This window comes from Moschus berezovskii, chromosome 20 (assembly GCF_049115385.1).
Source record: "Moschus berezovskii isolate FMDL1 chromosome 20, NW_MosBer_1.0, whole genome shotgun sequence".
Taxonomy (NCBI): domain Eukaryota; kingdom Metazoa; phylum Chordata; class Mammalia; order Artiodactyla; family Moschidae; genus Moschus; species Moschus berezovskii.
The window spans coordinates 17839451-17867088 of record NC_142479.1 but is presented as its reverse complement, the minus strand read 5'-3'; the positions used below and the strand labels follow the sequence as shown (position 1 = coordinate 17867088).

The 27638-nt window shown below is 43.7% G+C and overlaps 1 protein-coding gene across 2 annotated transcripts in view; it reads right to left on the bottom strand.

The window, feature by feature from the left end:
- The window catches only part of LOC129538924 (phosphatidylcholine transfer protein), a 28380-nt gene extending 4810 nt beyond the window's left edge, over positions 1-23570 (bottom strand). The window contains exons 1-3 of one of the 2 annotated variants that reach the window (XM_088828604.1): positions 23288-23570; positions 4791-4905; positions 1560-1639 (exon numbers count right to left, since the gene is read on the bottom strand). In XM_088828604.1, coding sequence (XP_088684730.1) covers positions 1560-1639; positions 4791-4905; positions 23288-23428 — 336 coding nt within the window. In that variant the 5' untranslated portion in view covers positions 23429-23570. Of the gene's footprint in view, positions 1-1559; positions 1640-4790; positions 4909-23287 lie in introns of both variants that reach the window. The other variant, XM_055398998.2, reaches the window with a different exon arrangement.
- Between the last annotated feature and the right edge of the window lie 4068 nt (positions 23571-27638).

The window sequence follows — 27638 nt, the reverse complement described above, 5'->3', positions numbered from 1 at the left end:
TCTTCCAGCAGCTGGCAGGTCCAGTGTGACCCAGGCTACGACTGGAGAACCACCCGTTCACTGAAGCCCAGGGAAGTGAAGGGCCTTTTCCAAGGTCACACAGCAAACCAGGAGTGAGCACACACTCACCCTGGGAGCCTTCCCTCCAAAACAGATGCTCTTTGCCTCTGCACTGTTCTCTGTTCTCAAAACCTGAACAGCCCTGTAGACACAAAGCCTGAGACACTCATTATGGGATTGTGTGGCGTTGGGAAGACAACACAACAGAAACGCAAGAAGCCCCAGGCGTCTGCTCCCGAGATCGCCCCCCAGCAGGGTCCTGTGAGGTAGAGAGGTGGGTTTGCTCTGGTCCAGATCACCGTCTCTGGACACAGCTGGACCTGGGTCCACGCCTGCATCTGCTGCCCATAACGGTGAGACTCTGGCAAGAACCTGAGCAGAGTTCTGAACATCCCTCGGCCTCAGTCTTCCCATCTGAGGGGGACGATGGCTCCTAGCCTGCACAGTTTCGGCAGGATGAGAGAAAGCCACGTAAAATCTCAGAGATTAAGTAACCACAATTGGCTGAAATACATACCAACTGTATGTAAACTACCTAGCAGTCTGTGGTTTGTGCCAAGAAATAACCCCTGATGGAGTCTGTAATGTGGCCGAGCCAGGGTAACCAATCACACAGGAACAACACCCACACACACACCCATGCCCCCTCTTTCTAGAGCACAATTATTCAGGAGTATACAGGCTTACAGAATGTTACAGCTGGAAAAGATTCCAGCAGTCATCCAGCTCAGTGGTTTCCAAGCATTTTTTTTTTAATCTCCAAGATCCTTTATTTAAAGGATCCTTTATGGAAATTCAGTGTGTAAGACAATCAGCTGCTATGATTGAAGAAAAGAAAGAGGTCAAAATCACACCTACCCCCACCCATATTCCACCCAATCTGTCTACGCAGCAAATGTTCATAAAACTCTCCTAGCCTGGCCCTAATGGGGCATCACAGAACCCTGGAGTGTCAGCTAAAACTCCCCACATCTATTCAGCTGCTTCATATCATAATAGAGGAGACTGCAGGGGAAAAACATAACACACAGTGCCCCGAGCCAATAATCAGGAAGGAGGGGAGGTGGAGAGAGCTGGAAATGTGGGGCCTGAGTTCAGCCCCCAGTCGGCTGCTACGTAAGTCAGCCTCTGTCACCTGACTTCTCTGGGTCCCGCCCGGCTTTCGCCTCTATAGACTGAAGGAATGCACTGAATACTCTTTGTGAAAAGCTGTTCTCAGATGCCCAATTCTGTGGCACAAGGACTTCCCAGAAAAGTTTCAAGAAAGTGTGAGCCGCCTTCCTGTGACCCCAGTTAAATTGCTCCATGTCGTCAGGCATGGAAGTCACACTCTGAGGTCTCTGAAAGCCACACAAGAAGGAAGAGCTTTAGCAGATGCTTCTGCAAGACTCAAAGACAACGTTGTCCACACCTGCTGGACACACCACCATTGGGGGATGGTCACAGGGCACAGAAACACTTCAGAAAGCTGAGTAACGTTGCGCCTTTGGAAAGGATACATCTCTGTTAGACATGGGAAAAGGGTACTTCACTTGCCAGTAGACCACTGTTTCTCCACTGCATTCTTTTTCATAGAGTTCTAAGAAAAGAAAGAAAACAAAGAAGTTACTGAATCTGGAAGTCTCTTTGGTTTCAATTAAGAAAAAGCTTTGATATGCTGCCAACCCTTTCAGTTCAGTTCAGTTCAGTTCAGTTCAGTCACTCAGTCGTGTCCGACTCTTTGCGACCCCATGAATCACAGCACACCAGGCCTCCCTGTCCATCACCAACTCCCAGAGTTCACTCATGTCCATCGAGTCGGTGATGCCATCCAGCCATCTCATTCTCTGTCGTCCCCTTCTCCTCCCGCCCCCAATCCCTCCCAGCAACAGAGTCTTTTCCAGTGAGTCAACTCTTCGCATGACGTGGCCAAAGTATTGGATTTTCAGCTTTAGCATCAGTCCTTCCAATGAACACCCAGGACTGATCTCCTTTAGGATAGACTGGTTGGATCTCCTTGCAGTCCAAGGGACTCTCAAGAGTGTTCTCCAGCACCACAGTTCAAAAGCATCAATTCTTCAGCGATCAGCTTTCTTCACAGTCCAACACTAACTCACAAGGCACAGAATTCTGGAAAGAGTCTGATAGATTCATTACCACTGAAAGCTTGTTGCCAAGAGGCAGATTCTAATAGATATAAAAATGCAGTAAAAAAAAAGAACCCAACAAAAGTTGTTCATCATATATTACAAACAGTCTCTAAATTCAGTAAAACTAAAATAGAAATTAAAATTTAAGGTTTAAATATCAGGGTAACCACTAGATGCTGAACCTGAAACTCCAATACTTTGTCTACCTGATGTGAAGAACTGACTCATTTGAAAAGACCCTGCTGCTGGGAAAGATTGAGGGCAGGAGGAGAAGGGGATGACAGAGGATGAGAAGGTTGGATGGCATCACCGACGTGATGGACATGAGTTTGAGTAAACTCCGGGATTGGCGATAGACAGGGAGGCCTGGCGTGCTGCAGTCTATGGGGTCACAAAGAGTTGGACACAACGGAGCGACTGAACTGAACTGAACCACTAGATGTCACTAGATTACCAACAGTTACACTGTTGTGCCCTTACTCCCCTCTTTAGACTTCTTGACTGAATACAGGTGTCCTGGGACTAAGCCACCCAGTTTGGTGTGTTCAGTTGAGAAATGAAGGTTTCAGAGAGCTCAGTGTCCTTCCTAAAAAGCTAGGAAGTGGCCTAACTGTTCTAAGTTTCTTGCCTATCTCCCATGTTGCTTTCTGTCACAGTTCCAGGGACCAATCCACAGCACTATTGCATGCAAACATCATCAGCACCTGGAGGGAGAGAGTGAAAGAAGCCTAGGAAGTGTACAGACTCTGCCCCTAAGCTGTGCGGGAAGCTTCTAATTAACCATTTAGAGGAGGAGCCAAGCCAAGTCCCCTGAAGAAACCAAAAGGGTCCCTTTAGGAGATACTGACTTTGGCAATGTGTTAATTAATTTAGCTTTTGAAATAAAATCTATTAGAAGCAGAGCATGGGTAAAGAGCTTGCCAGTCCATTGATCCAAGAGGCTGCAGATGCCCTTGAAAGGAAGGGAAGGAGTGGACATCTGCTGCTTTGCCTGCTTGGCTTTGACTCCCCTGTTCTTGTACCAGCATCTCATTCTCCTTCAGAGCATCACCTTTCTCTCCTTCACTGTGTAGTTCAAGCAGAAGTGACTGAGGGGTAATTACCGGGCTGGGAAATTGAGCTAGACATGGCCATGGTGATTAGTTTAGGGAAGGCGTGTATGGACAAGACTTGGCTTGCCACTCTTGTAAGTTTAGGCCAAAAGTGCTTTCATAAAGGCTGTCAGGTAGCTCACAGAAGACCTAGGAGGACTAGAGTTAGGTGAAGAACCTCAGGATTATTCCAGAGAAGTCAAACTCCTGCTGCTTCTGGACTTTATTCCACAGTGGGGACGTCTGATGCCAAGTACCACACATCAGAAACTGCCAATGTCCACAGTACATGCCTGAACCATGGCTGCCAGGGAAATGGACAGGGAATACCTGACCTCACCCTTGAATAGGTGGGCTTCACAATTCCCCCTACATAGGAAGCCTATTTGATAACACTAAGTGACCCACAATCATGATAAATGTCCCGGGTACATAAGCGCATGATCGATGCTGCGGCAATTAGAGCCTGTCCTGTCACTCTGAATGCAATAGGTAGGAAAATTCCTATTCCTCTGGGGTTATAAACTTTGTTACAATGGAAGCCTGCATATTCTGGTGGCATCTTTGTCATGACACAAGAATCTCCCCGATAATGTGGTCAACACAGAAGGAAACAGAGGCAAGCTAGAGAAATGAAGTATTGAATGCAGCTGACCTGGAACGAGACACACAGGTCGTTTTCAATGTAATAAACCAAAGCAAAAAATGCTTTACTTTCTCTCACACTAGCGTTTGTTACCTCTTGTTTCTTGCAACCAAGATTCCTGCCCACAGCAAGGCTCTGTCAAGGTTTCTAGCCCCCGGCCTAGCTGTATTTATTTCAGTGTGACTGACTGGGATGGCAGAAACGACTGCCCACTGTAAGTGGCAGGAAGATCCACTCACAGGAAGCAGGAAGTTATCTATCGAGCTCATAACTTTCCTTTACTTCCAGGGAAAAATCGAAGAACCCTAGCCTGGTGGTCAGCATAGGTCCTTGGGGCTTTGGGCCCGCCTCCCAGCCTAGGTCCAGATTCTGCTCCCCAGTACTCAACAGCACCCAACTGCTCACAGTTTTCTAACATTTTATGTGGTTTCATGCCTTCTCTACTTTACTCATGCCGTCCCCTCGCCATGAATGCCCTTAAACCACTCAGCCCCTCACCTCCTCACATATATTCAGATATATAAAATCTTGTTGCTTATAAAACATTGATTCAACCTCTAAAACAAAGCTTCGGTACTACGTTTTCCAAGAAGCCTTCCACGATCACCTAGGTTTATGGGATGACAACAAAACTTAAAATAAGAACAAAACAGCCCTCAGAGTGAACTGGAGATTGACTTTAATAGTATGCAAGGAACAAATCCTGAGAACAGCAAAGTCGTATGTAACTTAGCACTTTAAAATGCATTTGCTAAAATTTTAAATGAAAAATATAGCAAAGGTATACCTTTTGCTTACTAATAGCTAGAATAAATAACATGGGATTCTACTTTCTAATTGGTTTCTAAAAACTGTGTCACTCACCTTTAACATACTGGTCCCACTGTTTCCTATAGGCTAAGTCCATATAGACATCTGCAAGCAGATCTGGTAAGCAGTCCTCCAGAACACCAAAGACCTTATATGCATACAATCCAGTCTGCTACAAAAACAGAACAGGCAGAAACAACCTGTTGATGGCCATGTTAAGACGAAACAGCATCTGAAAAACACCTGTTCATGTAACACCAACATTGAGCACTTTCCTTGGTCCTAGTGATACAATGGTGGAGAAGCAGACGGGAGTCTTTCGCATTGGTCCTATATATCCGGCCTTAGGCACTGGAGCTGGTGTCAGCTATATGTTACCCTGGCAATTTGAAACAGGGTCATGTGACAAACGGTGACTGAGCTGCAGGGGGAGCAGGGCTCATGGTACCCCCTACTTATCAGGTGCTCAGGAAATATCTCCATGAGGAATTTATCCAGAGTCTGTCCTAACTGCCAGAAGGAATTCAGCATGGAAAGATAAGGAAATCCCATTCCTGCCTTGGGAGAGGGCCCTTAGGTTGACGGGCTGGCTTACTCAAGGAACAGAAAGCCAGGGGTTCCAGAGCACTGTGAAGACGGAGAGCCGTAGCAGCCGAGGCCAGAAAGGTAGCGGGCCTGGGTCCAGACGGCTTTGCGACTCAGGGTGAAGGGGCCAAGATTTTGGGCTTCCCTGGTGGCTCAGAGGTTAGAGCGTCTGCCTCTAATATGGGAGACCTGGGTTCGATCCCTGGGTTGGGAAGGTCCCCTGGAGAAGGAAATGGTAACCCACTCCAGTATTCTTGCCTGGAGAATCCCATGGACAGAGAAGACTGGTAGGCTACTGTCCACGGGGTCACAAAGAGTCACGACTGAGTGACTTTACTTACTTTACTTTACCGTGGAAAACCAGCTCACAACTTCACACAGGGAAATGACTTTAAATAAGCAGGGGTGGGGGTAACCTTTAAAAGATGATTCTTGCTGCTTGGTAGAACACAGATCACGGGGGAGCATGGAGACAGGTCAAAAGACCATGGCAGCGGTCCAGAAAAGGAATGTTGGTTTCTGGAAAGGGAGCTAACAACAGTGACGGGGAAAGCTCAGAGATTCAGTGACACATTTTACAAGTAGTATCAGTAGGAACTGCCGACAGAGGGGCTGTGGGGACAGAGAGAGCGAAGAACTGAGCATAACTCTTGGAGTCTTTCTTGAGCAACCAGGTAGATGGGAGAGGAGGTTCTCTGTGGGCTGTGGGGTTACCCAGAGCTCTACCTTGGGGAAGTGGAGTTTGAGATGCTTATTAAATACCCATGTGGGTGTATCATAGAAGCAGCCACACCCGGGATTCAGACTACTATTTTAAATAACCACGGGCATAATGAAACTCAACACATTGTTTTACCAATTCCAAGACACAGTTTTTCACTAATTGCTCCTTTTTTCCTATAAATGATATATGTATAAAAGAAATTGATGGGGCGAATTCATGTCAATGTATGCAAAACCAACCAATATAATATTGTAAAATAATTTGCCTCAAATAAAAAATAAATTAATTTAAAAAATAAATAAAATTTAAAAAAAAAGAAATTGATGGGGAAAGAAACATTAGCTTTAAATCATACTAATCCCCTTTATTCAGAAAAAGGTCATTTCTATATTCTTAATTACAAGAGGTTTCTCTTCTCTTCATGTTAAGCTCTTCAGTGAGGGTTCTGGGCTGGAGTTGGTGACACTATACATTTCACTTTGTACAATGGCAGCTCACAAATCCTGGCTCCCACCTTGTCAAAGGATCTATTATTAAGATAATATCAATGTCTCAGATTAATTTCAGTGCAAAGGCAAACAAACAAAAATGAAACTTTCAGACATACTCATACTTTCATGTGTGAAAGCAATCCTTTGACTAATCAAACATGAATGAACTTGTCCTTTTAAACACACTTCCAGAGAATTATGTGAAGTCAAGGTGTAAACGTGGAGAATCTTTCAAAAGATCCCGAGGCTTCAAGGGTCTCCTGACTCAGGTGGGATAAGTACACCCCAGTTTGGGAATCTCAGATGTACATGAAAGTAACTGGCAGGTAATGGAAGGTAAATTGAAACTTAATTCATAAGGTTTCAGCTCTGAAAGTATGTGGCTTTATACCAAGGGTTTCCAACCAGCAAATGACAAACTGGTATGCCTTACGCACTACGTGCTGTGCCATGGATGCCCCACAGGAAGGGCAGCACTAGGGAGAATTATCTTCTTCTCCTCCTGCCCTCTCCCCTCAAACTTGCACATGGGAAGATAGTGAGGGTTTATACACAACACACATCTACGCCCACACACACTTAAATCAGCACCGACAGAGAGAGACAGTGCACTTCTGTGCAGGAATATCGGGTCCCCATTTTCTATACTTTAACCTGGGGTCTAAGACTAACATTGGGTCCAATACTAATAATATTGGGTCCCCATTTTCTATACTTTAACCTTGGGTCTAAGAATAACATTGGGTCCAATACTAATAATATCGGGTCCCCATTTTCTTGATATGGGCTTCCCTTGTGGCTCAGATGGTAAAGAATCTGCCTGCAATGCGGGAGACCTAGGTTCAATCCCTGGGTTGGGAAGATCCCCTGGAGAAGGGAAAGGCTACCCACTCCAGTATTCTGACCTGGAGAATTCCATGGCTGTATAGTCCAAGGGGTCACAGAGTCAGACACGACTGAGTGATCTTCATCTTCACATTTTCTTTATATAGAGAAATATCAATAACCTCAGATATGCAGATGACATCACCCTTACAGCAGAAAGCAAGGAGGAACTGAACAGCCTCTTGAGGAAAGTGAAAGAGGAAAGTGAAAAAGCTAGTTTAAAACTCAACATTCAAAAACCTAAGATCATGGCATCTGGTCCCATCACTTCAGGGCAAACAGATGGGAAATAATGGAAACAGTGACAGACTTTCTTTTCTTGGGCTCCAAAATCACTGTAGGTAGTGACTGCAGCCATGCAATTAAAAAACACTTGCTCCTTGGAAGAAAAGCTATAACAAACATAGACAGAGTATTAAAAAACATGACATTACTTTGCCGATAAATGTCCGTCTGGTCAATGCTATGGCTTTCCCAGTAGTCATGTATGGATGTGAGAGTTGAACCATAAAGAAGGTTGAGTGCTGAAGAATTGATGCCTTTGAACTGCGGTGTTGGAGAAGGCTCTTGAGAGTCCCCTGAACTGCAAGGAGATCAAACCAGCTAATCCTCAAGGAAATCAGTCCTGAATGTTCATTGGAAGGACTGATGCTGAAGTTCCAACACTGGCCACCTGATGCGAAGAACTGACTCCTTAGAAAAGACCCTGATGCTGGGAAAGATTGAAGGCAGGAGAAGGGGATGACGGAGGATGAGATGGATGGATGGCATCGTTGACTTGATGGACATGAGTTTGAGCAAACTGCAGGATTGGTGATGGACAGGGAAGCCTGGTGTGCTGCAGTCCATGGGGTCTCAAAGAGTCGTACACGACTAAGTGACTGAACTGAACTGATTTTTCTATACAGTGAGTAAAAGGGATAATTATGTATAGAAAAAATTATCTTCTCAGCTTCATATGAGTTAGTTTTGGTTATCTGGATGCATTAAGACAAAGTGTTTCCTAGAATTAGTCCCCTTCCTTCTGAATGTAGTGTCTGCTCTTAGTGACTTCACTCCAGTAATATCACAGAAAAGAAAACAGAAAGCCCTCTAGAAAGAGAAAAACAGAGAGATGCGACTTAGGTGAATACCGAAGAATGAACTACTATGACAACTTCCTTTAAGCATTCCCTTCATGGCAGGACTCAGAAATCCAGAACACCAGAGAAGCAAAATGCTTGGCAACACCTTTCCTAGCCCATCAATGAAATGTTCTTTTCAAGCACCGGGTAGCCCTACTCAAATTCTGCATCAAAGCAAATTTTGCCCCTCATTTCTTTCAAAAGAAGGGGTTTGTTTCAAAAGAAACAAACTCACATTTTCATTATGTCTCTTAAAAATGAAATTTTCATAATTATAAAAGTAAGTCATATTCATTGAGAAAAATTAGAAGATGCCAAAAATAATAAAGAAAATTAAAACATGTAACTTCATAATCCTCAAAAACCAACTGATAATATTTTGCATATTTTTTGAGTAAATAAATGTTTCTATGTGTTATAAAATGGGAGTAAATTAGTATAAACAGACTGTATTCCTATTTTTAACTATATCATTTTGAAACTGAGTGATCACAGCTAATTTTATTATTCTGTAAATTATTTCTGTTTCCATATATTTTCACAATTATGAACACTGCTCGAAAAATTATTCCAAATGGACAAACTTGGTTCATAATTCTAACTTCTTCATTAGGCAAGCAAAATGTTTCTTCACAGATAAATTTTAGGGTAAATGACATTAACATTTTAATGCTCTTTATACTTTTTATAAGTCTTTAAGAAAGACTTTTATCTATTTATACTCTCACCAGTAGCAAAGAAGCATCTCATCAGGACTTGGTACCACTGTTTGTACAAATAATTTAGTAGGAGGAAGCATAAATCTTAGTTTTATTTGGGCAGTGTACTGATGTGTAATTCTCTTTCAAATTAGAGATATAATTCTTGTGCAAAATTTTTTGCAGTTATGTTTGAAATGTTTGAAATGTTCTAACATTTCAATAAATGACTCTAAACAAGTCAAGAGGTGCTTGGCTTTTCCTGAAGGTCCTCCAGAAAAGCAATTCTAAGAATGGCTCAATTTCTTCATCTAAAGTAAAATGCAATGCATGCTTTTCTTTTTTAAATTACTTTAAATTGCAGTATAGATGATTTACACTGTTGGGTTAGTTTCTGGTATACAGAAAAGTGAACTAGTTATACATATATCCACTCTTTTTTAAGGCCCTGATGTTGGGAAGATTGAGGGCAGGAGGAGAAGGGGAAGACAGAGGATGATATGGTTGGATGGCACCATCGACTCAATGGACATGAGTTTGAGCAAACTCTGGAAGACAGTGAAGGACAGGAAAGCCCGGCGTGCTACAGTCCATGGGGTCACAAGGAGTTGGACATGACTGAAAAACAACATACTTTTCTAATGATCCACTGATTACAGGTACTGTAATTTCCTACACTACAGGTGGTAAAAGAATTAGTCAATGGTGGAGAATCAGTTAATATCATGTGTAGAATATAATTCCCTAAAGAAACAGGAGATTCATTATAGCATATACTCCCTTTCTTACTAAGAAAATTACACAGCTAATCATTTTCCTTATCTCTTCCACAGGTAGAGGCAGCCATAAGACAATTCCTTCTTCTTTTGAATATGGGTATGATGTCTAGAGCTGAAGTAGCTATTTTTTGATTAAGAGACAATAAAAATGAAAGAAGAGTGAAAATATTCAGTTTTCCTGACATTGTTGATCAACTGATTCAACGCCAGCAACTGCTGACCTCTGGACTACTTGCTAGGTGAGAAATATAAACCCCTCTTTGGGGACTTCCCTGGTGAATCAGCTGGTAAAGAATCTGCCTGCAATGCGGGAGACCTGGGTTCAATCCCTGGATTGGGTATATCCCCTGGAGAAGGGAACAGCTACTCACTCCAGTATTCTGGCCTGGAGAATTCCATGGAATATATAGTCCAGGGGGTCCAAAGAGTCAAACATGACTGAGTAACTTACACTTTCACTTTTCACTTGTTTAAGACTTTGTTAATCCAGTTGTCTGTTACTTGCAGCTAAAAGCAATCCTGGACCACAGCCTTGTCTAACTCAATGCAACTAAGGTATGCTGTGTCGGGTCACCCAAGACGGACGGGTTATAGTGGAGAGGTCTGACAGAATGTAGTCCACTGGAGAAGGGAATGACAAACCACTTCAGTATTCTTGCCTTGAGAACCCCATGAACAGTATGAAAAGGCAAAATGGTAGGATACTGAATGAGGAATTCCCCAGGTCGGTAGGTGCCCAGTATGCTACTGGAGATCAGTGGAGAAATAACTCCAGAAAGAATGAAGGGATGGAGCCAAAGCAAAAACAATACCCAGTTGTCGATGTGACTGGTGATAGAAGCAAGGTCTGATGCTGTAAAGAGTAATAGTGCATAGGAACCTGGAATGTTAGGTCCATGAATCAAGGCAAATTGGAAGTGGTCAAAGAGGAGATGGCAAGACTGAACATTGACATCCTAGGAATCAGCAAACTAAGATGGACTGAATGGGTGAATTTAACTCAGATGACCATTATATCTACTACTGTGGGCAGGAATCCCTTAGAAGAAATGGAGTAGCCATCATGGTCAATAAGAGTCCGAAATGCAGTACTTGGATACAATCTCAAAAATGACAGAATGACCTCTGTTCCAAGGCAAACCATTCAATATCACAGTAATCCAAGCCTACACCCCAACCAGTAATGCTGAATAAGCTGAAGTTGTACGGTTCTATGAAGACCTACAAGACCTTTCAGAACTAATACTCAAAAAAGATGTCCTTTTCATTATAGGGGTCTGGAATGCAAAAGTAGGAAGTCAAGAAACAGCTGGAGTAACAGGCAAATTTGGCCTTGGAGCACAGAATGAAGCAGGGCAAAGGCTAATAGAGTTTTGCCAAGAGAACACCCTGGGCATAGCAAACATCCTCTTCCAACAACACAAGAGAAGACTCTACACATGGACATCACCAGATGGTCAACACCAAAATCAGACTGATTATATTCCTAGCAGCCAAAGATGGAGCAGCTCTATACAGTCAGCAAAAACAAGACCGGGAGCTGACTGTGGCTCAGATCATGAACTTCTTTTTGACAAATTCAGACTTAAATTGAAGAAAGTAGGGAAAACCACTAGACCATTCAGGTATGACCTAAATCAAATCCCTTATGATTATACAGTGGAAGTGAGAAATAGATTTAAGGGACTAGATCTGATGGATAGAGTGCCTGATGAACTATGGATGGAGGTTCGTGACACTGTACAGGAGACAGGGACCAAGACCATCCTCATGGAAAAGAAATGCAAGAAAGCAAAATGGCTGTCTGAGGAGGCCTTACAAATAGCTGTGAAAAGAAGAGAAGCAAAAAGCAAAGGAGAAAAGGAGAGATATAAGCATCTGAATGCAGAGTTCCAAAGAATAGCAAGGAGAGATAAAAAGGCCTTCCTCAGCGATCAGTGCAAAGAAATAGAGGAAAACAACAGAATAGGAAAAACAAGAGATCTCTTCAAGATAATTAGAGATTCCAAGGGAACATTTCATGCAAAGATAGGCTTGATAAAGGACAGAAATGGTATGGACCTAACAGAAGCAGAAGATATTAAGAAGACGTGGCAAGAATACACAGAAGAACTGTACAAGAAGATCTTCATGACCCAGATAATCAAGATGGTGTGCTCACTCACCTGGAGCCAGACATCTTGGAATGTGAAGTCAAGTGGGCCTTAGAAAGCATCACTATGAACAAAGCTAGTGGAGGTGATGGAATTCCAGTTGAGCTATTTCAAATCCTGAAAGATGATGCTGTGAAAGTGCTGTACTCAATATGCCAGCAAATTTGGAAACCTCAGGAGTGGCCACAGGACTGGAAAAGGTCAGTCTTCATTCCAATCCCAAAGAAAGGCAATGCCAAAGAATGCTAAAACTACCACACAGTTGCACTTATCTCACACGCTAGTAAAGTAGTGCTCAAAATTCTCCAAGCCAGGATTCAACAGTATGTGAACTATGAAATTACAGATGTTCAAGCTGGATTTAGAAAAGGCAGAGGAACCAGAGATCAAATTGCCAACATCTGCTGGATCATGGAAAAAGAAAGAGAGTTCCAGAAATACATCTATTTCTGCTGTATTGAATATGCCAAAGCCTTTGACTGTGTGGATCACAATAAACTGTGGAAAATTCTGAAAGAGATGGGAATACCAGACCACCTGACCTGCCTCTTGAGAAACCTCTATGCAGGTCAGGAAGCAACAGTTAGAATTGGACATGGAACAACAGACTGGTTCCAATTAGGACAAGGAGTACATCAAGGCTATATGTTGTCACCCTGCTTATTTAACTTATGTGCAGAGTACATCATGAGGAACGCTGGGCTGGAGGAAGCACAAGCTGGAGTCAAGATTGCTGGGAGAAATATCAATAACCTCAGATATGTAAATGACACCACTGTTATGGCAGAAAGAGAAGAGAAACTAAAAAGCCTCTTGATGAAAGTGAAAGGAGAGTAAAAAAGTTGTCTTGAAGCTCAACATTCAGAAAACTAACATCATGGCATCCGGTCCCATCACTTCATGGGAAATAGATGGGTAAACAGTATCAGACTTTATATTTTGGGGCTCCAAAATCACTACAGATAGTGACTGCAGCCATTCAATTAAAAGAAGCTTACTCCAACCTAGATAGCATATTAAAAAGCAGAGACATTACTTTGCCAACAAAGGTCCGTCAAGTCAAGGCTATGGTTTTTCCTGTAGTCATGTATGGATGTGAGAGTTGGACTGTGAAGAAAGCTGATCGCCGAAGAATTGATGCTTTTCAACTGTGTTGGAGAAGACTCTTGAGAGTCTCTTGGACTACAAGGAGATCCAACCAGTCCATCCTAAAGGAGATCAGTCCTGAGTGTTCATTGGAAGGACTGATGCTGAAGCTGAAACTCCAATACTTTGGCCACCTCATGTGAAGAGTTGACTCACTGGAGAAGACCCTCATTCTGGGAGGGATTGGGGGCAGGAGGAGACGGGGACGACAGAGAATGAGATGGCTGGATGGCATCACCGACTCGATGGACTTGACTTTGGGTAAACTCCAGGAGTTGGTGATGGACAGGGAGGCCTGGCGTGCTGTGATTCATGGGATCGCAAAGAGTCGGACACGACTGAGCGACTGAACTGAACTGAAAAGCAATCCTACTTATTACAAGTGGTTCTTATTGAGAATTTTATTTGAGCTCTGTGATCCTGAAAAACAACAGAGATTAAGAAACTCTCCCACGTTTTGTGTTTCAAAAAACAGCTTATCATAAAAGAATCACTTTTACACACCACACACACACTTTGTTTACCTATCTAAATTCCCTTTGAGGGTCCCACAAATGATCAGCTAAGGTGCTTATTCCAAGCATCAATAGGCACAAAATGCTTGTTAACCAAACTAACTAAGCATCTCCTTCCTCCAGACTCTAAATTTTGGCCCAGCCTCAGTCTCAGCAGCATCCAGCCCTGCTGAGAATAAACTGGCCTCAGGGCAAGATATTCTGCTCTGTTCTCCAGCAGACCACCTTCACGTTGCCTCCCCACACGCAGTTTCAGTCTTGCTGACTCCTCTCTCTCTGTAAAAAAAAAAAGACTTTTCTGCCTCACTCCTGAGAAACTCATGGATCTTACAGCCAGAGTATTCTTCCAAATACAATAACCTCCAAGTCTAAGTCCAGGTTTGTTTTTATTTGACATTAAAGTAGACTGACAAAATAGTACTGATCAGACTTCTGAACATTTCTAAGCATGTAAGACTATGTAAATTCATTAAAATAGTACAAAAATACATAAGCATTACTAAAACGAATAGTTAAGGAAGAGAAATAAGACATAATGGACACAATTAATAGACATTAAACTGCAGCATATTTAATTTTGCATAGAAATCTGAAACTTCACACACTGTATTACAGAAAGTTCCACCTCCTTCCACTATATACCACAGGAAAAAAAAAAAAAACCACCACCATGGGCCCACTATATTCTTGGGCCTGAGAAAACAGTCAGGCAAAGTTTACACTTGGCTTTTCAGCTTGGAATGGATTTGCTTTGGTGATCTGTCAGCGTCACTACAACTGCCATGCATTCTGCACTGGAAGCTGTCAAATCACTCTGACCTGCTATAAACTCTTTCAATAATACTAACATTTATTTCTCTAAACACAGTGCAGTTTCCAGTTTTATGCTCACTATCTTGTGTAATCTCAACAGAGCCCTGTGGTATCAATAGGGACATTGGTGTCATGTCCCTATGACATGAAACTCAGAGAGGTGACATACTTGCTCGAGTTCTACAGTTAGCTTTGGGACAGCCAGACAGAGGACACTGTCCCCTTCTTCTCCCCACGACGGCTCCTAATATGGCTCCACTCTCTCTGAACACTTGCTCCAAGCCACTGTTCCAAACGACAAGCTAAGAATGTCAGTAATGATGGCACAGGCTCACAGAGCTTGAAGGAGCCTTAGATTCTTATGTAAAAAATGACAGTGACGCATCAAAAGGCAGCTGATGACTCCTGCTGGCAAAACCTGGATGGGAAACTTTCCTTCCAGTCCCTAGCCCAGTGTTCCTGCCCCAGACTACCCAGAAAAACCCAGATTTGCAGAGAAACCAAGTAGCTTGGTGGTTGTCTGAGACTGGGAACGGGAACAGGAGATGACTACAAACGGGCAACACGTTTCTTTGGGGATAACACAAATATTCAAAAATTAGACTCGGGGAAGGATGCATGATTCCATAAACTTAAACTCTGAGGTACTTAAGTGATACCTCAATAAATACAGCTGTTAACACCAGAAGATTACAAAACTCACCCAAGGTCACACAACTAACGCGCTTGACCTGAAGCTCATTCGTTGCAAAAGAACCTGGGCTTGAAGCCAGCAATGTGACAGCAGAGTTCACAGCCTATGACCCCACCGTACAGTGTCATTGGCCTCTCCCAACATATTATTAGAGCATTAACAAGCCGTCAGAGTATATAGAGCTGCGGCCAAGGTGACCATATAATTGACCATTCTAGTGGGCAGTTCTGAGTGAAAGAGCTTTGTAATATGTTTTACCAGGACAAGCATAATGCAGGTCTTGAAGGGTAGAGTACAACAAATCACCCTACTCACAGCAAACACCATTTAATTTACTAGGGGCTTCAAAATGTATCCTCTCATTGGATCCCTGCACAAATCTGGCAGAAAAGGAATTATCTCCAGCTTATAGATGAGGAAGCTGACACTCAACTAGGGCCCAAGGTTCATAAATCCCAAAGCCTCAGAGCAAGTGAGCATCAAAATGGTATTTTAGACCAGGAGTTACTGAATCTGTCATGCTGGCTGTTTTTCACAGTCCACAAGCTAACAATAGTTTTTAGATTTCAAAGTGGTTATGTAAGTCAATATATAGCCTCTTAGTCTATAAAGCCTATTTTTTATTTGGCTCTTTACAGAAAAAAATTTGCAATCCCTGCTTTAGACCATTGCCACCACCACTTCCAAAAACATACGGTACATACAGTCCAGAAAAGCTCTGGATTACTAGAGCCGTACTGCAATTTCACATGCAAGAGAGGAATCTTTGTACCATAAACCTCAAATATGTTATGTTATATTTTATTTTGAATCACACGTGGGTTTACCATTTAAGCTCAGACCAGGAAGAGGTAGTCTTAAAGTGGACATTACTTTCACCTTAAGATATTCTTCCTTTTCATTCTTCCCTCTCCTGCCTTTAGGCACCTCCACATGGGGAGGTGTGCCTTGAGCACCAGGTGAGAAGCTCCCCATACATCAATGGTTCGCAAAGGATAATCCATGGAGCTTCAGCATCACCCAGCCATTAGGTAAAAATAAAACCTTAAAAAGAAGAAGAAAGAGAAGAAGTAAAGAAATGTAAAGCCAACTCTCAAGTCCCCCCCAGATTCACTGAATCTGAAACAGAGTAGGATATTAACTGTGAATTTTAACAGGCTTTGCAGGTGAGTCCAGTGTATGCTCAAGGTCAAGAATCACCCTGCCATGTATATTTCACTCAATGTTTGTAAGAAGCCAACGATCCTAAAAAGCAAGAATTATACTTGTTTTGCAAATGAGGAAGCTGAGATTTTAACATGAAATAGCAGCCGGCCAATATCCCCCAAGTAGTAAGTGGGCCCTGACTCCTGGCCACTCTCCAACACCAGGTTCACTGTGGTCCTGCGTCCTTCTGGCTCGTCCTGGAAAACAAGGGAAGGTCAGCCTGGCCCTACAACTTAGCACTCAGTGTTCCCTCTACTGCAATGGTTTATAACACAGCACGCTCATTAAAATCTCTTGGGAAGCTTTCACATTAAAAAACAAAAAGAAGCAACAAAAACATATTTTATTTTGAGGGATTTCAAACACACCAAAGTAGACAGCACAGAATAATCAGCCTCTATGTGAAAGGGGAACTTTTCAAAGGGACCATCCAAGCTCCACTCCAACTCAGTTCAATATGGGGCTCTAATAGGGCTGAGAGATGTCCTGAGAGCTCCGCAGACAGCTCTTGAGCTTTGAGGAACACTCTCTGGTCCATTTCTCCTCTAATATTTGCAGGACGCAATCTCTTATTTCATGTGTACCTCCACTCAATTGTTACCTCTGGAAGAGGGTTTTTCCAGATTCCCTATATCTAAAGCACATCACATCACCCCCTGGATATCCCCACCTCTGCCATAACGTCTCTGTATCCCTTCATCCCACTTTGCTTTTTTTGCTGCATTTTTCAGCTGCCATTTCATTATATACTATGTTTACTATCATCAGTGCATATATTGTTTAAGAAGCTCATTCACTGAACCAGCAGCTCCAACTTCCTGCTCCCTGCTTATGCCCAGTGTCTGTCAAGGCACTACCACATGGGAGGCATGCAGTGAATATCTCCCGAATAAATGAATGATAGTGGAATGGAGCAGAGATTGTAACCCAAGACTATCTGCCTCCAAAATCCATGCTCTTTCCCACAGCACCACAAAGAAGAGCATCACACACAGCAGCGCTGAACTAGCTTCGCTTTCAGTTCAGTTCAGTCACTCAGGCATGTCCAACTCTTTGCAACCCCATGGACTGCAGCACACCAGGCCTCCCTGTCCATCCAGAGCTTACTCAAACTCACGTCCACCGAGTCGGTGATGCCAACCAACCATCTCATCCTCTGTCGTCCCCTTCTCCTCCCGCCTTCAATCTTTCCCAGCATCAGGGCCTTTTCCAATGAGTCAGTTCTTTGTATCAGGCGGCCAAAGTATTGGAATTTCAGCTTCAGCATGAGTTGAATATTCCAATGAATATTCAGGACTGATTTCCTTTTGGATTGACTGGTTTAGCTTTGCTTAGCTTGGAGAAAAAGAATGTAGTTCTGAATTGAAGCAAGCTATATACTTGGTACTGAGTTTATCCAAGTACACTGGTTCATATCTAATTACTAGCTATGAGGTCTTATGTGGCTCAATCTGGGTCTTACTGCCATCCATAAAATAGGAAAATAAACCTGTCTCTACCTATCTTCTATATTTGTTGAGGGGGCAAATGAAATCTTATGTGTAATAGCATTTTAGCAAGGGGCCATGTAAAGATAAGTCAGCACTACACTTTGGGAGAGAAAAAGAAGGTGAGAACAAAGAAACACAGTAGGCAAAGAAAGCAGGAAAAAAGAAGAAAGAAAGGGTGATGGTAATTGGACAGAATGGTTTCAAAGACACTAAGTCTAAAATTCTGTGATTTAATAGGAAAAGAGAAAATGGACAAGTATCAAAAGGTGTATATCAAAAGTAGCCATTGTTCAAGAATAAGATTCAGAATTATTTGTGCCTACTAAAAAGAAGCCACAATCTTTTTTACTTTCAAATACAATTTATCTGTTACACTGCAAACTCTTTCAAGTACCTCTATGCTTATGTCAGTCTTTTCAAATCATGTGATAGTAACTTTGTTACAGCATCATTTTTAGGTCATGATCACACCTCCCTGATTCAGACTCACAGCAGGTTATTCCTTGTGGAACAGTCAATCTGGTTCAACTGGATAAAAGTCATTGAAAAGTCTAAGAAGGGGGACTGTCTGATTCTTCCTATTCCATAAATTCCAAATGGTACACCCCTGATGAAACAGCTAATATGATTTGTATGAAAACCATGATGGACTGCCTTTATCATAATCAGGACATTCATCCATTGACCATGTCCCTTACTCAACAAAGATTTAGCAAGAACTTTGATGAAAAGGGTTATTTTTGTATGGGTACCAAACGTAACCTTATGGAAACAAAATCAAGCATTTCAAGAAGCCTTATCAGATTACCTGTCTCAGCTTCTGCTTATGGGTTTCACATTAACAAGAAATAGGAAGAGACAGGAAGAATCAAGGGACTCATTCCAGCAGGGTGGAAATCTGTAGATGGTTATTAAGAAGTAAGATGAATGATGTGTCTATTGATGGGACTGAAGTAAAGGTCGTAATTCATCTCCATCAAAAGTCAGGGGAGTCAATAAGACCCCCTGCTAGCCCCCTAACATTAAAGGGCCCCAAACAAGTCCACTCTGTACACCAGTCGGAGGAATTTAAAAAGCCAGATGATAACAATTGCAATGAAAAACCTGACCTGGAATGACCTGGGCAATAGTCTGGTTTGTAAACCAAGGTGAAAATTAACAGAGGGGCCAGGATTTTCTGGTTCGCCCTCCAGTCAGGGACCTGGGAATCCAAGGCCATATGCACAATGGCTCTGGGCCAGGGAAGTGGGTGGAGGAGGAAACAGAGTCGCATAGTATCAATAACATGCACGGTGGATGAAACCACACTGGATCACAAGACAGAAGAGGGCACAGGGTTTTAGGGGAGATAAGTGCATGTCTAGGCAGGGCAGGACAAGCTGAATTCACCTGGACATGGAGTGGCATTCAGAAGACAAGATTTACTAACCGAGGGATTCAAGGGAGTTCTCTTCCAGGAGGAAAGTAAAGGATGGGAGGCAACCTGGAAAGAAAATGAGGCTCTAGCAAAATGGGTCAGGCAGCAAATAACACCGGATGTGCAACTAAGGTTCTTGGAAAAGGCATGCACCTGACACAACAGAGTTTCTAGACACTGAATACACATGCAGATCAAGGTGGCCACAGGGCAGTGGGCCCCAGACTACACACCTATGGGAAGTGTATGGCCTCCAACTTATGGGAGCTCTCTGGAAAGACTTGTAACTTACATCAATGTACTATGACTGCCCTCAGGCCCAGAACAGGTGGAAATAAGACTTATATTATGGTTGATAGAGATAGGAACAGTTCTGAATAGCCATCCTCCCCCCAGGAGGGAGGTGGGCCCTGCTCCACATCAATACACAAAGGAAACAATACAAAGCCAGACACTCTGTCTCAGCTCAGGCAGCTGCTGTTGTGGGATAAAAGGCACAAAAGCAAAAGAGCACAAGCCCTTCAAGGGACGTGAGGGGAGTGGGCCGGGCTGATGGGAGGACAGGACTGGTGTGGAGGAGCCATGGGCCCTGGACCAGCCTAGCCCCCTGAGCACAGTCCACCTGGCATACTTGCCCTCTCTCAAAGTCAGTGGAGGAGTGTATCATAGCACAGGTCTGGAGCTAGAAAGCTGAGTTCCAACCCCAGAGGTGGTCTTGAGCCATCAACTTAACCTTTCCGTATATTCATTTCCAAATTGGTAAGAAGGTGATAGTCTATATAGTGCCTGACAGCATGGCACCAATGTGAGGGCTAAGTCAGTGTCTGCAGAGCACTTAACCGGGCCTGGAGCATAAGACAGCATGCAATGAGTAGGCTGTTACTGTTCAGTTCAGTTCAGTTCAGTTCAGTCGCTCAGTCGTGTCCGACTCTCCACGACCCCATGAATCACAGCACGCCAGGCCTCCCTGTCCATCACCAACTCCCGGAGTTCACTCAAACTCATGTCCACAGAGTCAGTGATGCCATCCAGCCATCTCATTCTCCGTCGTCCCCTTCTCCTCCCGCCCCCAACCTTTCCCAGCATCAGAGTCTTTTCCAGTGAGTCAACTCGTCACATGAGGTGGCCAAAGTATTGGAGTTTCAGCTTTAGCATCAGTCCCTCCAATGAACATCCAGGACTGATCTCCTTTAGAATGGACTGGTTGGATCTCCTTGCAGTATAAGGGACTCTCAAGAGTCTTCTCCAACACCACAGTTCAAAAGCATCGATTCTTCGGTGATCAGCTTTCTTCACAGTCCAACTCTCACATCCATACATGACCACGGGAAAAACCATTGCCTTGACTAGACGGACCTTGGTCGGCAAAGTAATGTCTCTGCTTTTTAATATACTATCAAGGTTGGTCACAACTTTCCTTCCAAGGAGCAAGCGTCTTTTAATTTCATGGCTGCAATCAGCATCTGCAGTGATTTTGGAGCCCAAAAAAACAAAATCTGACACTGTTTCCACTGTTTTTCCATCTATTTCCCATGAAGTGATGGGACCAGATGCCATGATCTTTGTTTTCTGAATGTTGAGCTTCAAGCCAACCTTTTCACTCTCCTCTTTCACTTTCATCAAGAGGCCTTTGAGTTCCTCTTCACTTTCTGCCATAAGGGTGGTGTTATCTGCATATCTGAGGTTATTGATATTTCTCCCGGCAATCTTGATTCCAGCTTGTGCTTCTTCCAGCCCAGTGTTCCTCATGATGTACTCTGCATATAAGTTAAATAAGCAAGGTGACAATATACAACCTTGACGTACACCTTTTCCTATTTGGAACCAGTCGGTTGTTCCATGTCCAGTTCTGACTGTTGCTTCCTGACCTGCATACAGGTTTCTCAAGAGGCAGGTCAGGTGGTCTGGGATTCCCATCTCTTTCAGAATCTTCCACAGTTTATTGTGATCCACACAGTCAAAGGCTTTGGCATAGTCAATGAAGCAGAAATAGATGTTTTTCTGAAACTCTCTTGCTTTCTCCATGATCCAGCAGATGTTGGCAATTTGATCTCTGGTGCCTCTGCCTTTTCTAAAACCTGCTTGAACATCTGGGAGTTCACGGTTTACATACTGCTGAAGCCTAGCTTGGAGAATTTTGAGCATGACTTTACTAGCGTGTGAGATGAGTGCAATTGTGCGGTAGTTTGAGCATTCTTTGGCATTGCCTTTCTTTGGGATTGGAATGAAGACTGACCTCTTCCAGTCCTGTGGCCACTGCTGAGTTTTCCAAATCTGCTGGCATATTGAGTGCAGCACTTTCACAGCATCATCTTTCAAGACTTGAAATAGCTCCACTGGAATTCCATCACCTCCACTAGCTTTGTTCGTAGTGATGCTTTCTAAGGCCCACTTGATTTCACATTCCAAGATGTCTGGCTCTAGGTCGGTGATCACATTATCGTGACTATCTTGGTCGTGAAGATCTTTTTTGTACAGTTCTTCTGTGTATTCCTGCCACCTCTTCTTAATATCTTCTGCTTCTGTTAGGTCCATACCATTTCTGTCCTTTATCGCGCCCATCTTTGCATGAAATGTTCCCTTGGAATCTCTAATTTTCTTGAAGAGGTCTCTTGTTTTTCCTATTCTGTTGTTTTCCTCTATTTCTTTGCATTGATCACTGAGGAAGGCTCTCTTATCTCTACTGTAGGAATTATTTTTTACGCAATCAACAGGGCCATTGGAAAGGGAATGATAAGATCACAATCCCTTTCAGGTGTGCAGGATGGAAGGGAAAGGGTGGAAGGCCAAGAAGCGAGTCAGAAGATCACTGCAATTCTAGGTAAGAGGTGGCACTCAGAGTAACAAAGACCAAGGAAAAAAAGAGAAGGGATAGGGGCGAGACATCAGATACATCTGAGCAGTGAATCGCCAACATCTGGCAAATGCCTGGATGTGGCCAGTGTGGAAAATGAAACGATTTTATACAGAAGATAAAAGGATTTTTTTTCTGAAAACATGTCCATTTTTGTAGCAAGGTAAATGCTTAAATGACACTCAGAAAGTAATTCTGCCTGCTCTACACTGAGCTTCCTGCTCATCCTGTTGTACCCAGTGACCCTGGGACACACAGACTCAGAGCTCCTCCCTACTCTGGTCTCTGCCAGGAAACCTGCACTTCACTTACCTTGCCTAAAGGTGACTTTTAACCTACTTGCCATGCAGCAGCTAACACACAGATGACAGGCTCATTCCACCTGGCCGGTTACTTGGCTCCAAAGGCCTGCGGCACACCTGCAACTCCATTCCTCCTACCCTTTAACTTTTCCCCAGACTTTTTGTTAACTTTTTCTTCAGGCTAAAGTTATTCAGTGCAATTTACAAGGTCTGGGACAGCACTCAAAGAAGCAAGTTAGTGAAATGACTAGAGACGACAGAAGGTCCCTTTTCAGCAATACTCCTCACGCCACACATACCACCCTGCACATCCACTCTGAAAAGCCCAGTCGCTTTTCTTCCTGGATTCAATTTTAACATACTCCCCGCCCCACAGAAACCACTGGCACCCGCCCAGGAACGAGGCTCATGTCCCGTGCAGGCAAGTGCATGCGGTTAAGTAAGAATCCGCAGACCCATGTTTTCACTCTGTCGTTAACTTGTAACAAAACATTTGCCCTGTCGGGTCCCCCCACCCCCGCCCCCCGGGAGCACCTCCCACCCCCATCCCCTGGGAGTAGCCCCACCCCCGCCCCCCGGGAGCACCTCCCACTCCAATCCTCACCCCCCGGGGGCACCCCCCACCCCGCCCCCCGCAGACGGCCGCCCGGCGGTCCTCCAGGGGCGGACAGCTACCTGGTCCAGCAGCCGGTAGACGCTGATGCCCTGGGTCTCCACCAGCAGCTCCCAGGGGGCCCCGGAGAGTGCGGGCCGCTGGAGCTCGGCGCAGGCCTCCCGGAACTGCTCCTCGGAGAAGGCGCCGGCCCTAGGCTCCATCCTTCCGCAGCGGCGGCCCCTGGCCCGGAGGGGAGCGGGGACAGGCAGGGCTCGTGATCGGAGGCGGGACGAGAGAGTGGCCCAGCGCGACTGGCAGGGACCGGAGAGGGACCGGGACGCCGTTGGGGGCGGGGCCTCGAGGGGCCTCGGGGACGGGCTCTAGGGCGGGGCCATGAGGAGCCTCGGGGCGGGGCCTATAGGGGCGGGGCCGTGAGGGCCTCGAGGGGGCGGGGCCTCGAGGGGCCGGCCTGGAGGATTGGGTGGACCCAGGGCTGCGAGGGAATGCAAAGGAAATAGTACTAGCGGAAGGTCGGACTTGATCTGCGGAAAGGTGGAGGGCTTGGGAAATGGGGAGGCTTTCAACAGGAAGAGAAAAAAAAAGACACTACTGCCATCTCAGAAACATAATTTCCAAACCTGCTTGCATGTCTCTCCTTTGCTTTCTCTGAAGAAGCTTAGGGAAGGTCTCAGAGCAGTTTAGTAGAGGTGGGAGGTGAGATGGACAGAGTGGAAATGCTTGAAAACACTTTCTACAGGAATTTACAATAACAAGGCAAGTGAGGAATAATATATTTGGGGCTACCCGGTGGCTCAGCTGGTAAAGAATCCGCCTCAATGCAGGTTCAATCCTTGGGTTTGGGAGATCCCCTGGAGAAAGCCATGGCAACCCACTCTAGTGTTCTTGCCTGGGAAATCCCATGGACAGAGGAGCCTGGCAGGCTACAGTCCCTGGGGTTGCAAAGAGTCAGATACAGCTGAGGGACTAACATTTTCACTTTTCAAAATCCAAAAGGACAAAAGTTCCAAGGGCTGGAGTTAGGGTTCTAATACTCTCACTGTGGGCTAAAGATGTGGTGCTGGGCCATAGCTGGTGGACATCTGGCTCAGGGACTCTTTCCTTCATAAAGCCTGCCCCTTCAGAGCTGCCCCTTCCATTCTATGAAACCAGAAAATTCCCTGCCTATAGACCATGGAGCCGACAAGGAAACTCATGCTTCCCTCAAAGCCCAAAGTAGAAAGAAATAAAAAGGCAACTGGGGGAAATCACACCCCAAGCCTATACCAGAGATGGAACTTAAATTTACATTACCAGCAACTGAATGGGAGTCACAGGAGATAAATTAACACAAAGGACCTTTGAAACCCCTGGGATTCTGCCAGAATCAAAGCCAGTGACACTTTCACAACTAGGACACATGAAATTATCCAAGAGAAAACAACACCCACAGAAGGTGCATGTACAAAAAGTGAGTTACAAAGAACTGAGGGAACAACTCTCCATGTGAGAAAGTGAGATGTGCCAACTGAACTGTGAACCAAAGAACCATGGTAACAGACCAATATGAGAGTAATTATTGAATATGTATTCATAATATACATAAATTCATTTAAGAGGTAAAAGAAGGTCTAGATATGAACACTAACAGAAAGATAAATGAATCTAAAAAAGAACCAAAAGAATATGTATTCATAATATACATAAATTCATTTAAGAGGTAAAAGAAGGTCTAGATATGAACACTAACAGAAAGATAAATGAATCTAAAAAAGAACCAAAAGAACCAAACAATTTTCTACAAATGAAACTTCCACAATTAGAAGTGTGAAAGAGGAGGTAACATAGTTGTCCTGCCACAGTTCAAGAGGGAAATAAGAAGGTGACTCTATGAGAATATTCCCCAGAAAGCAACACAGAGATATAAAGAAATGGAAAACATGAAAGATTAATTAAGAGACATGAAGCACACACTGAATAGGTAAAACATTTCTGACTGGAGTTTCACAAAAAGAGAACAGAGATGTTAGAATGGATGGGTGGGGAGATAGATAAATAGACACATGGAAACAAAGTGAAACTAAAACAGCAAAAAAACAGAAATAAGGCGGACGGGGGTTGTGGTGTGGGGGGCAAAGTTCAGGGTTTTGTTTAGAAATGGATAAGAGATATTAACTAATTGAGTCTCTTGTGAAAGTTAAATTTAATGGAATAAATTATTGAAATGCATTAATAAAACAAGAAGCCAGTAAAAATGGGCAAAAGATTTAAACATACATTTCACCAAAGAATGTATACTAATAGCAAATGAGAACATGTAAAGATACTGAACATCATTCATTATCAGGGGAATATAAATTAAAATCACATATGAAATATGAATATACAACTTTTAGATAGCTGAAATTAAAAACATTGACCAAAGTAAGCGTTTGCAAGGATGTGGAAGAAACAGAACTTTCCAGCATTGCTGGTGGGAATGGAAATGGAAAAAGCACTGTGGAAAACTGATAATTTCTTTAAAAGTTAAGGCAGCCTTCAGAATGGGAGAAAATAATAGCAAATGAAGCAACTGACAAAGAATTAATCTCAAAAATGTACAAGCAGTTCATGCAGCTCAATACCAGGAAAATAAACGACCCAATCATAAAATGGACCAAAGAACTGAACAGACATTTCTCCAAAGAAGACATACAGATGGCTAACAAACACATGAAAAGATGCTCAACATCACTCATTATTGTGTGTGTCTGTGTTAGTTGCTTAGTCGTGTCCGACTCTTTGCAACCCCATAGACTGTAGCCCACCAGGCCCCTCTGTCCATGGGATTCTCCAGGCAAGAATGTTATAGCCACACATTCCAGGAAACAAACTCACTCAGAAGGACAATGCAGATAGTGGAGTGCAGTTTGTTACAGCAGTGGGCCCAAGGCAGAGTCTCCTCTTAGCCAAGGAATATTTTTTAGGCAATGGAGAGTCCAAGTACAAGTCCTGAGGCTCTTCTATCTGGGGGGTCTGGTTTCTCATTGGTATGCCACTTCTACAGACACCGGGCACAAAGTTCAGAGTCCATTGGGAGGGTGACTGTGCATGTAGCCTAATGTTCGCAGCCTGGCCTAAGATGGAGTCCATGAAGTTTCCTCCTTCATTCCCCACTCTTGATACTCTTAACTCATATTATGAGCATCATTCATAGAGATATATTGCACCCTGACTCTCTGACCACCAATTTGGGAGAATGACATCAACTTTCGGGTTACAAAGTTCATAATATATTGTAAAATTCAGGGTCCACAAAGCAAAACTATCAAGGCAACTATAACAATGGTAAATATAGTTTTCCACCAATCTCCCTTCACCCAAGATAGGACCGAAGTCCAGAAAGGAATGTTTTCTTTTGCCATTGCTTTCACCTGGTTTTTCATGATATCTGAAGCAGTTGATACATTGCCAGATAAGTCAGGAGTGCATACACAACATTCAACCTTAATTATAGCACAGGTCCCTCCTTAAGCAGCTGTATGTCCAAAGCCATTCTATTTTGAATTACCGCTTTTCTCATTTGGATTTGCACTTCATTTAAGGCTTGGATGGCTTTTGTTCTATCTAGGAGGGACTGTTTTGTGAAATTAGTCAAGGCCTCTACTTTAATCATAATATCTGTTGTCCCTATAGAGGGTAAGAATAAGGCAGCAATATACTCATATCATTGAAACACAGAGCTTGTCCACCTAGCATGTCAATAAGGTAGATTTATTGGGGCTTGTTGTAGGTTAGGCTTTTGTTACACTGGCATTTATATCAAATGTAACCCTATGACCCGAGTCTATTGACTATAGGTCTGGCTTACACCCAGAGAGCAGGGAGAGATTATGATTGTGTCCCAGAAAAGAGACACAATGGTTTAAAATCTCCTTGGCGGAGCAGTGACAGCCACCAGGGAAGTCCACCCATCACAGACAGAGGCATAGCCCCACATACCCAACAGTTGGAGGTTTTGTGAAGTCCGCATAGGAATGTGCACGTTGATGAGACTAAGCAGCAGGAGTTGATTCTGCGGCTTCATCCTCAAGGGGCTCGTCTGGGATCTTCTTTTCTTTCTTCTTAAGGATGGTCTTCGTCTCTCGAAGGTCAGCGTGGTCTCTCTGTGAAGTCCACTCAGAGTTTTCTGGGTCTGCGTGGTATGCTCTCTTCACCCTCGTGTGATGGATCCAAGGGGCAATACCTGCAACTTTAACTGCAGTAGGGGTAGTTAGAATAACAGTATAAGGGCCCTTCCACCTAGGGGCTAGTAAATCAAGTTTCCAATCTTTGACCCATACTTGGTCACCAAGCGTAAACTGATGAATCTGTTCCCCAAGGGGGAACGGCACCCTTTCTTGTACAAACTTAGTTACTCGATTTATTACCATACCCAGTTCCATCTGCTACGAA